The 12,125-nt window shown below is 35.7% G+C and overlaps 1 protein-coding gene across 3 annotated transcripts in view; it reads left to right on the top strand.

The window, feature by feature from the left end:
• The window catches only part of phactr2 (phosphatase and actin regulator 2), a 41,481-nt gene that overhangs the window by 12,692 nt on the left and 16,664 nt on the right, over nt 1-12,125 (top strand). Inside the window, exon 1 of one of the 3 annotated variants that reach the window (XM_067386205.1) lies at nt 5,598-5,889. The exons of the other annotated variants lie outside the window; for them this stretch is intronic. Within the exon in view, the coding sequence (XP_067242306.1) occupies nt 5,847-5,889 (43 nt within the window). The 5' untranslated portion in view covers nt 5,598-5,846. Of the gene's footprint in view, nt 1-5,597; nt 5,890-12,125 lie in introns of those variants that run through there. 3 annotated transcript variants of the gene reach the window in all.

Genomic DNA, 12,125 nt, shown 5'->3' with positions numbered 1-12,125 from the left:
TAAATTATCAACACGACCAAAACTTTGCTGAAAACCTGTTTTACACAATCTACTACATTCCTTCTGATTGATAGTTTAATTTTTTTAGCAAGTAAAAGGCCTTTTAGTATTATTGTAAAACTGTCCACCTTCTTCCTGTCTTTTTGCTGTGAAATCTTTACTTTTTTTGCAAGGATAAATTATATATTGTTAGTACTAGTAGTATTTCAAGATGAATGCTTACTGGACTGAATCAACTTGGGTTTGCTTGATTATCCATAAATAATTTTTTGGGAAAGATTTTAAAATGTGAGTATCAAAGACGATACATTAGGCTTTTAAAGAAGAACATTTATCTCTCCATCATCACTGTATTGCATTGCACTATATATTTTGCCCCCACAATAACAACTACAGAGGTTTGATCATAAAACTAAGCATTTAAAGCTTACTAAGACATATTATTGGGCGATATAGAGTGATAACCAATACTATATTTATATGCATTTTATGTCTGCTGTACTGTAATAAAGAAAGATATCAATGATTTACATTATAAGCTATCATATTTTCATCATACTTTTTGGCCATATAAATATCAGCAACTGCTCCAAATGGCATATTTTTGCTCAATTTGGGCCTCTGAATAAAACTAAGGTGTTTTTGAACTCCAGAGATGCTGTGAAAATGGCTGTTAAAGTGCAGTTTTAAAATGTGCAGTGTGTATTCTTTTTTTTTCCTCATTAAAATGTTTTAAATCAAATTAAATGAATGGGTATTTTTGAAAAATACATTAAAATGATCACACTAAAAATTAATAGTATAATAGAAGGTCTCTTATTTTACATGAAGGGGTCTCCTCATGGGGGCAGCCATATTGAGATCACATAAATACTACTTTCATTCCCTCAGTAATGCCTGTTATTGGATACTTTTACTCACATACATTCATAAATGAGTCATGACTGACTGTATAGATCCTTCCATGACATTGGTAGTTAAAAAATGTTTTGCATGATGCTACATTCTTGTTGCTAGTTTTTAGTAAAAGCCCAAGATGACTGCTATATCAGCCTGTGAAACAAAAAATGCATCTTTTTCTGTACATTGTGATGCAGTAGTTAGTAGCTTTGAAAATGAACTTGCTTTCTATTCAAAATGCTAGTTGATAGTTTAAAGTGGGCATGAATCCGTTCACTTACCTCTGTATACCTGTATCCTGACACATTAATCTGAAGTAACTATGTGTTAAACTCAATTATATGGTATTACACCCCTTCATTAAACATATTGAGTGTTTGCTTATGTTTAGTGTCTTATCAATGTGCTTGTGAACAGTGTTGGTCCTCCCAATGTTGTGAGCATCATCAGCGTCTGTTTCCCTGATTAGTGAAACTTAATGCTCTCCACTCCCCCCTGCGATGTACTATTATTAAATGTCCCAGATTTCCAAATAAGAGCCATCCGTGCTGGGGAAAAACACTTACAGGCAGGATGTCAAGTATTGATCGACAAGGTTTGCCATACCTTGTTGTGCTCCATCATTGGGTAAACGGCCCAACAGGAGCCAGTAGTCTACAGAAACATTTCCAGCAATACATCATCTGTTTATTTGTGCTGTTTTTATCTGAAATGTTTTATGGTTAGGTGACGCTTGGTTAACAAAACTGCTTATGTCTTATGCATCATACTGTAGTTCTAAAAACATGCATGAGATAGTTATCTTTAGATCCTGGCAACAAGTTGATTCTGTGGTTTATAACATTTGCATACCATGATGAGGTGCAAGTATCTTGTTTTCTAGCACACTAGAACTTTTCTCTGGATTTAGAGTTAATAAATAAATCATCTGAGCAGAGGAAAGAACTAAATGGCATCACTTAAACAATAATTAGCTGCTATTTTGTGCTGAGATTGGCAGTTAATAATTGATGAGCTTTTCCTACATCTTTTCCAGTGATGCTGCATTTAAGTTTTGGTCCTTGCACCCTTTTAGTGGGTGAACTGCAAAGGCATGAAGTGATTAATTCGATCGTCATTGTCAAAAATATCTGCTATGAACATGAATTGCATCATACCAATGTCCACATTTAACAATACAAGGGGCAGAGCTAGCAGTAGATCATGAGCTGATGAACAGTGTATTAAAGACTAATGCATAGACATTGTATATGCATTTGAGGGTTGCGTTTGTTTTGATGGGATGCAAAGAGATCCGCTTTACCCTTATTAGCTGTATGCCATTATTGTCTTCCCATATGCACTTAGGCTGCACTTTAGAGCAAATGGACAGATTTTTTCTCCACAGTGAGTCCAGACATGTGTCTCTTGGGATATCTGACTACATTGGAAATCAGATTAAGGTGTTCTCAAAAGAGTCCAGAGCATCTGTATGGCATGCATGTGGACCAACAATTCACTTCATTTAATTGAACCGATTTACTTATTACAATTTGTGATGAAAGTTCCTGAAATTCTGAGATATATCAAATAGGAACAAAAATACATTCAATTGCAAACATATTCATAAGCCGTATACCAATCCTAAACAGTAAAAAGAAATGTATTTTTCAACCAAATGAGATATTTGCATGCAAAGTGCACGGATTTTGTCAATAGATGGCAGCATTCTCTGGAATACTGTCAGGATATGAGGAGGTGTGTTGTGATTTGGTGACTCACCATACGCCCCTTCTATTTTTAAACCTGGGCCAAGGCCATAATCGATGCATGTCAGGAACCAATTATAGAATACAGTGATTAAGTTCTTTTGTATGCATACTAATGTAGCTGTCTATAATATTTTTCCTGAGATATTTTTTAGCATGGAGATATTCTTTTCACTATTATTCTTCCGTGACTAAAAATAAACCATTTGTTTGGCATGACCATCTGCAGAACACATGGAAAATCAAAGGTGATTTTAAAATGAATGTGCCCTTAAAATATTGTTTTGGTTTAAGTGGATTCTTTGGAGTCTATGTGTGTCTGTCTTATGTGTTTAATGTGTGATGTGCATGAAAGCGGTTATCAGAGTACAGAAGGTTCCCTGTCAGTGTTAACTGAACAGATGCAGACAGACCGTGATATCAGACTGACATGCCACTCTGACCACTTACAAGCAATTCAGGGCATCTGCTAACCCCAGCAAATCCCTGCATTTGGTCAAATCGGTCAAATCATTTTTCAGAGGTATTTTTCTTTATTATATTATATTATATTATATTATATTATATTATATTATATTATATTATATTATATTATATTATATTATATTATATTATATTATATTATATTATATATCGTGATTAATCGCATCCAAATTTTTTTTTACATAATGCGTAAATGTACTGTATATTTATTTATGTATATATAAATACATACAACATACAGAAATATTTACATGTATACTTATATATATATATATATATATATATATATGCGACTTATATGCATATTTATTGGATGCGATTAATCGTTTGACAGCATAGATAGATATAGATAGATAGAGAGATAGATTCCTTAACACATTTCATTTTGTGATTCCTTAAGTTATGCTCTGTATTTAAGAACTGTATGTAAAAAGTAACAGTAAAAATAACAGTTATTGAGAGAAAATAAAATGAAATATAAATTTCAGTTTACACTTTTATTTTATGTTTATTTTTAACAAATACACTGCCCGGCCCCCCCAAAAAAGTCACTGTTTGGATTTGAATAGGCAATGTAAGAGGTGAGCACTCTGTAAAGTCTCCTCCAGCACATGCCAAAGACTTTCATTGAATTTAAGGTCTGGACTCAGAGGTGCCAATTCATATGTGAAATTCTTCATGCTCTCTGAACCATTCTTTCACAATTTGAGCGTGATGAATCTTGGCTTTGTCATCTTGGAATGTGGCTATGATACGTCTTCCTACATGGTTGTTTAAGAAATGAAAAGTTACACACTTCACCAATTAGGGTTAAAAGGACCGTTGCCAAACATAGAACATGTTAGAAACCTAATATTCACTGCAATAATGATCCAGTCATAGACTCTTAAGCCTATTTAAATCCAAACAGCGACCTTTTTTTTTTTTTTTTTTGGCCAGGCAGTGTACTTTTACATCATCCAGAGGCCCCCTAGTGGGCCCTGGCTCTCTGATTGACAACCACTGCTTTAGATTATCTAGCTTTATGTGTCTAGCTGTACAGTGGTGACAGGGTTCACTCAAGTAGCTCTGCAGTTATTGGTATCCCCTATTTGTGCCATTTATACCAAACTTCTAGACCGCTATTTCAGCCCTCCTTAATAAAAAAATAATTTCAGTAACAAAATTAAAATCAAATAATGCAAAGATTACAGCAACAAAGATTACATCAACAAATCACACTATTTACAGCTTCACATACTCAGGGCCATGGTGTTATGATGGTAAGGAGGACCTTCAGGAAGGAGGGGAAGGGGTGGAGAGCTCATACTTGATGAGAACATTCAACTTAGCTGTGCGCAAAACAATAGCTCAGATCTTTAGAGTTGGCTTGTTTCCGTAAGACTTCCTGCTCTGAATCCCACACACCATTTCTGATTTGGGAGAGGGGGCAGTGGGAGTGAGTGCAGGCCGTCTGTGGGGCTTTTGGCCTCTTTTGCAGGAAGCAAAGCAATAGCCGCAAGCAAACTTAAGGAATATAACAGTGTTAGCATTTGGCACAATAAAACCTATTGTTTTGTTATTAAAAAGTGCATATTTATTCTCATGGGACGTAAGAGAGAAATGGAAGTTGTCACAAGGACTGTATCTTAGTAACTATTAAATGGTTTCTCAAGCACTTGTTTTAGACGTTGGTTTCATACACGTAAAATGGTCTATTGTGAACAATAAAACCACAATGACATTCACTCAAGAGTCATCTGTATGATGAAGGTACATTTTAGGTAGAACAGTGTTCTCAAGACAAGGGTTTTTTTTTTTTTTTTTAGGCAAGTTCAGGTTGAGGCAAGTTGTCAGTGGTTTTAAATGTTAGGAATGTATATAATTTGCTATTTGAAACACAATTGCCAGTGTTATTTTTGTATGTCACAGTTTACTTTTTGCTGCTTCATAAATGTTTTAATCTTTCTTATTTTTATAGTTCATATTTTGTTGAAAGCATTTGACAGTCTGTTTAATGGTCAGTTCCAGTGTGACAACATGCCCCGCTATTGAAGTTCAGTGTTAAGGTATGTGTCTGAAACTGACTTTCAGCAATAAGCCGAACTTGAAGTAAAAAATAGCCGGGCTTCTTTTTATATAAAACATTTTATAAACTTTAATTTAAATGATCAGGTCTTGAAACCATCAATAATGGATGATCTTTAATATAAATATTTTTATAGAGATTTATAGTTAGATTTTCTTTAATTAGTGGATGTAAAACTTTTACAGTCATTTCTTGACCAAAAAAAGACAGATAAAACGTCTTGAGTTAGCAAAAGACATTATCGACAGAATGAACCATGTTTTTATACAGTAAAGCTGTAGTCAAAAATAGCACGCGCACTACAGTATTTTCTAATGATGTCACTTTTGGCTAACACATGATATTACCAACATACATTTCCATGCTTTAAGCAGGGCTGAAGCAAGGAGGGGCTTGAAACTTCCTCCTTATGACCTCTGACTGCTTACAATCTGCAAAAAAAGGAATGACAGGCATTTCAATCCGGAGACTCGGAGTTCGATTGCGTTTCTTGCGAGTTCACAAAGTATGGAAAAGCTCTTTTAAGAAGTGGATCTCAGAGTTGGAGTAGGGAAATGAGTGTCCTGTTATGTCGATCGAGTGGGCTTTGTTGCACAAGTTCTTGGGGCGTCGTATGATCATTGGTTAGCGGCCCATTGAAGATCGACATGGGCCAGACATCTGTGTCCAGCTTGTCTCAGAGAACGAGCGGTAAGTGTCTGAAGGGCTTGTTCAGTGACTCGCTGTTTACTCACCCACACCGCTATCTCAATAAACGCCCAAGGAGGGAAGACGTGACTTTTCAGTGTCCGCGGAAAACCATGTTCATTTTCAGTTTTTTAAAAGTTGGCTTTGACCGAATCTGCTATCTACGCGACACGACGAAACAAAACGCTCCCATTATAATATTCAAAAGCAAGCGCGTGGATTTCGGTGTGTCGCGTGGCTCTTGTAGCGTGCAATGTATACGATCAACAAGTGGGACTTTGTCACGCGCATCTTTCGGCGAATTGAGGTGTTTGTGTTGTTGTGTTAGTTAACCATAAAATCCTCACTTGAAGATGACGAAGAAACATAAATTTACTTGCTCCTGCATTCAGGAAATGCTTTTGTCACTTTGTTCTTTTGCTCTCGTTTGTCGTCAATATGTGCTGTCAAAGCTTTGTGCTGTTGGAAAATGTACTTCCTAATTAGGGTCAAGTCAGGGTGCACTGTAAAAAAAAAAAAACAGAGTACTTTTAACGGGGAAACAATTTAAAATGATATTAGATGAAATTATTTAGCTGAATGTTTCCTTACAGTGGAAAAAAAAAACATTTGAAGAAAATGTATTATCTTATAATTTATAATTTATGATTGAATGATTTATATTAGAATAGGCAAAAAAAAAATAAAAAAAATCTTATAACCACTGTATTTTTATAGTAATGTAAAAAGAAGCAGTGTAATTTTGTTAGTCATTATCAAAACCCATGTCTTAATTGTAGATTTACTGGTTTTGGTTTTATTTTATAGGTGCATGTTCAGCTCCTCTGACTGTTGATTTTATATAGCAAAATTTTCAAGCAAGTACTTAACAATGCACTGTGATTGTAATCTTAAGCTTCTTTCTGCACCAAATGTTGAATCACGGGATTTGCCACTACCTTCATTTCCCCAGAATTTCCATTTTTGCTTCTTTTGCTATTAATTTACCAGCTCTCAAAAGAATGGTGATCAGATGTTATTGTGTTTCCATGAACAGCATGCATATGATGCTTTTAAATAAGACTGAATCATGCTTTAAATGGTTTTGATGGGGTCTGAAATATATAGAAACTAATGGATGTGTAAGATCACAGAAATTAAAACGAATTTTGACGAAGCAAAGATTTGGTTGTGTGGCACTGAATGATCTATACTCCTCTATTAATTAGATCCAGAAATCATCAGTGCCGTTTTTGTCTTTGGTCTAGTTCTTTTGAATAATTTTATAGGAAAGGCTATTGCAAACATAGGCATTTCCTTTCTGTCAGTAGGGGAACAAAGTGTTGACTGAAATTGGCCTTTTGCTTTTTCTTTGATATTATGAGGAACTGGGGCTGTGTTGCATATACTGCTATCAAATTTTAATACAAAGCTAGATTTAGCATTCATTGATGCCTTAATGAACTTACATGTTGTCAAAAATAGGCTGCAACTTGAACTCTCTTATAACCGTCCTCTGCTCATTTGTTGACTAACATACCCTCTTCTGCATTACAGAGTTTGAGACTTTTAAAAAAGCATTGAGACAATGAACTCATTTTCAGGCAGAGTGGCTTTTTTAGCCATCACTTACCCCCAGATCGCTCTTTACAGCTGCTTTGTATTTATTTTTAGAAGCATAAGGCAAGTCAAATGTGTGATTGTTCTGTAAGAAATATGCTGTCAGGGATGTTGGTATGAGCTACACTAAAATTTGACTCCCGTGAACTTTTTAACTGTTAAGTCTCACATGCCTCTTTGAAAGCCTTAGAAGATTAATAACTGATATCTTTTGTTTTCAGGTCCTCATGATTATTTGTCAGGTTTGATGCATTTTCAGTGGCCTCACCTTATAAAAGAGGAAGTGAGAAATTCAGTCAGCTGTACAAACTCAAATGGGAAACATAACACAGTATTTGCCACAGTATATATATGAATAATATGGCTAAAAATTTCTCGGTAACACTTTACAATAAGGTTCATGTACTTTATAATAAGGTTAACTAATGAACCTTATTGTAAAGTGTTACCAATTTCTCCATATTTTTCAGCATTTTGTTGATATTCAATAATAGGCTATATCTTATATCATGTATTTGCGTTGCATGATCATTTCATTCAAACTAAAAATTTGGCCAAGACTCAAAATCAAGGCTTGTTTTCACCCCTTTTTTTCAATAAATGAACACAAGGAAGAATATTTTGTCATTTTCAATTATATGCACCAATAAAAAAATACATATTAATGAACAGATATAATATTTTTTGCTAAAACAAAATGTATGTTTACTTTTGGAATTGGAGTTGATTGATTCCTTTTTTTCTTCATTTTTTTCCACCTTTTTTGGACAACTGATTCACAGACTGAATTAGAACTTAGAAATTTAAGTTTATATCAGAGACTACTAAAACATCTTAAAGGGTTAGTTCACCCAAAAGTGAAACCAATGTAAAATGTCATCAGTTACTCACCATCACGTTGTTCCAAACCCATAAGACTTTTTTTTTATCTTTGAACCACAAATGAAGATATTTTAATGATATCTGAGAGCTTTCTGTCACTCCATTGATAGTCCATGCAACTACCACTTTGACACCTCAAAAAGTTTATAAAGAGATTGTAAAACTAATCCATAAGAATTGACAATTTTGTCCAAATTTTCTGAAGAGACTGGATCACTTTATATGATGAACATATTGAATTTAGGCTTTTATTTACATATAAACATTGATCAGTGAATAAAAAAGACACTTAACCGTGCTTGCTTGATGCACAAGAATGAACTCATTGGTTCTCACACATCATGCAAGCATGCTTGAGCTTCCATTTACCATATCTGATGTGAATGAAAACCTAACTTCAATCTGCTCATCATGGGGATCGTGTCTCTTCAGAAAATTTGGACTAAACTGCTCAATTCATACGGATTAGTTTTAAGATCTCTTTAAGAACTTTTTGAGGTATCAAAGTGGTAGTTGTGTAGACTGTCAATGGAGGGACAGAAATCTCTCAAATTTCATTAAAATATCTTAATTTGTGTTTCAAAGATGACCGAAAGTCAGGTTTGGAACGACATGAGGGTGAGTAAATTATGAAAGGTTGAACTAACCCTTTTATTTAAAATGATCCATGCAACTATGACCTCATGTCAGTGCCAGTATCAAACTTACATCATAAATGATTTCAACAGTGAACTGTAGCTCTACAGTTGTTTACAGCATCCACACATGTTCCTCTCTGCCCTTCAGATGAATTCTACTTGCTCAGTTGTGAACCAGTGTCATTGTTTTCAATGTGCTTGATCCTCTGAGGTTTGATCTCAGGGACTGCGCTCATCACTGGGAGCTCTGGGAATAACACATTCTATTAATAATCCAATCAGAGGCCAACTGGCTGTTGACAGGCCAATGAAGTTTTGGGTCAGTGGCTCCTTAGGGAGAATTGATTAGTGAAGAGGCGCTTTGGCATCTTCATGATGGTGGTGAAAAGACCACAGACATGCTATCTAGCACATTCCTGTCGCATGTGTCTGCTAATGAAATCCCTCCATGCAGTGTGAAAAACAGGCTTCATGTTTGGGGCTCAACCATTTCTGTGTGAAAAATATCCTGGTTGCTGGTCAGTTTTTGGACTTAAGGATTGTATTCCTTTTTTGCTACGGTGCTCCTATTATGCGAATATTACCTTTGTAATACATTTATTTGTGTAATATAATTGTTTATGAATGTAAAACATCGGCAAAGATTCAAAGAGCAAAATGCTAGGCTTGCTGCGTGTTCGCCCGCACACAGATTACATTACTTGGCCACCGCGGCACTGCCCCCACAGTCATTTGCTTTTCTATAGAAATATAAAAACCATTTAGTCCAGTTGGACAACAGACACTACAATTATAAACTGAAAGCGTGTCTGCTGTGCTCCATACAGCACGATCTGCAGAGTTGTAGCGAAGTGCAGCAGGAGTCAGATTTCACTTATTATGTGACGAGAGTGACTGACAGGACGATGGCGGAGGATTTGGTGCGCAACAGATCCTGAGCATCATTGACAAATATCTTGTAAAATGTGTTGTCATTACCACCACTCTCTATATACAAAGGTTATGCGTGATCGTGAAAGTGAAAAGCGAGCGAGCATTCCAAAGCGATTTTAATGTTATCGGTAATACCGGTATGAAAATTCCCTCACAGTGACATCCTTACAAAGTGCACGATAAATGGATTTAAAGGGTTCACCCAAAAATGAAATTTCATGTCATTAAGTACTCAGAGATTTTTTAGAGATTTTGTGCGCAAAAACAAAACCAAAATAATGACTTTATTTAACAATTCCGTCTCCTCCCTATCATTCTCCAACACTGTTTACATTCAGTGCCTCCAGGTTTTACGTCAGAACGCCGTCTTAGTATGAGTATTTAATGACAGAAATTTCATTTTTGGGTAAACTAACTCTTTAATGTCTCCCAAAAGAATGAACTGATTCTAGAGAAGTCACCAGTAATTCCAGTCTTACTTCCTGCACCAAGCTACGTAGATTTGCAACAGATTTGCATGATGTCAGCCTATGGTCTTCATTAGCTGACTGAGAACAATGTCTACTTTGACCCCGCTCTCAAACACTGTAGTTATAGCTGAAATCTGGAAGAGTTTGGTTTGTGTTGTCGACATGCCGAGAAGACACTGCGGCAGCAAATCTACTTTAAGAAACGACAAGTACCAGTAAAAAGTCTTGTAGTAAAAGGTCTTGAATTTGTCTGGCTATCACCAGACCAAGCTCAATTTAAAATTGAACATTGGTCTGGGGAGTTTGCTGTGTATTTCCTACTGCACAAGAGGCGTGATAAACGAGCATTATTCACGCAATTGTATAGTCCTTCAACCAATCAGATCAACGATCCGGGTGACGTATTTTGCAGAGCGATGCAAAAACTCCAGACAGGTTTAGTTTTGTATTGGTTTGTAGCATTGATCAGCGGTTTGCAGAATCAGCAATGGCATTGAGCGATTTTTTGCAGGTTGTCAAAATTGAGCGATTTGTTTGCTAAACTAAAGAAGTCAATCATTCAGCATCATCGAGAGGTTAAAAGGAATTGGATTGACAGTCATGCTTGCCGTCGCTTCTCTATCGTCATCGTGTTATACCCGCCAATAGCGAACAAGGTGGATAAGCCAGTCTGTGACTGGTTCCCGCAATAGTGTAACAGAAGCAGTAGAAATGAATGTACGGGTTTCCAGACTGAGTTGCCGGTCGAAATCAGATCTATCAGGCTGGGTTTACCCAGTCTAGTCTTGAATAGTATTCTCTTGTAAATAAAAACAAAGATTATTGGTGTATGTTTTACAACACCAATAGTGCATATATCAATGAAGGTGGTTGGTTTGGGGGTTTACCCCAATCTTCAATCCATATTTAACAAAATTGCTTTAAAACAGGCTAGGAAAATGACTCTGGACCCATCTCATGTACTTTATCCTGAATTTGAATTACTTCCATCTGGTCGACGGTTCCGCACTGCAAGGTTTAGATACAACCGCTACAGAAATTCTTTCATTCCTCTGGCTACAAGGCTGTTGAATTCAAATCAAAGGACATGATTGTGTGATTGTTATTTATGTGAGTGTTATGTTTGTGCAGCTTTAACCTGTATTGCCCATTTTCCCTTTATAGGGACAAATAAAGTAAAGTAACTACAAAAAGTTTTTTTATTTATTTATTTTTAAAGTGCTTTATGACTTTCTTCTGTGAAACACAAAAGATTTTGAGAAATATTGGGAGTCCAAATGACATTGGACACCACTGGCTTTCAATGTACAGAAAAAAAATAATAAAAATAATAAAAAAATATATATATATATAATTTTTTTTTTTTTTTTTTTTTTGGTGAACTGTCCCTTGGAGGGTGACTTGTTGTTTTATAGATTTCTTTAATACTCCAGGTCTCATAACTGACACACACACTCATTGACCCAGGTCTCTGCTGTAATTCTGCAGAGAACAATGTAAATGTGTATGCATTTCTTGAAATGATAAATGGTGTCACTGCTTTGGAGCCTGACTCTTTGTTTATTGTTCTCAGTTCTTTGATCTCATTTAGCCATGTGGAAATGCTCTTGTGATCGTTTTACACTTCATCTGGTGAGGTGTGCCTATGACTTTAGGTCTGCTGTTGTGTTGGATTTGATGAACGAGTTTAATATCTCACACGTTGGCCTTGTGGAAA

Source organism: Chanodichthys erythropterus, chromosome 5, assembly GCF_024489055.1.
Source record: "Chanodichthys erythropterus isolate Z2021 chromosome 5, ASM2448905v1, whole genome shotgun sequence".
Taxonomy (NCBI): Eukaryota; Metazoa; Chordata; class Actinopteri; order Cypriniformes; family Xenocyprididae; genus Chanodichthys; species Chanodichthys erythropterus.
The sequence above is the reverse complement of the archived record's forward strand: the minus strand, read 5'-3'. Positions and strand labels throughout refer to the sequence as shown.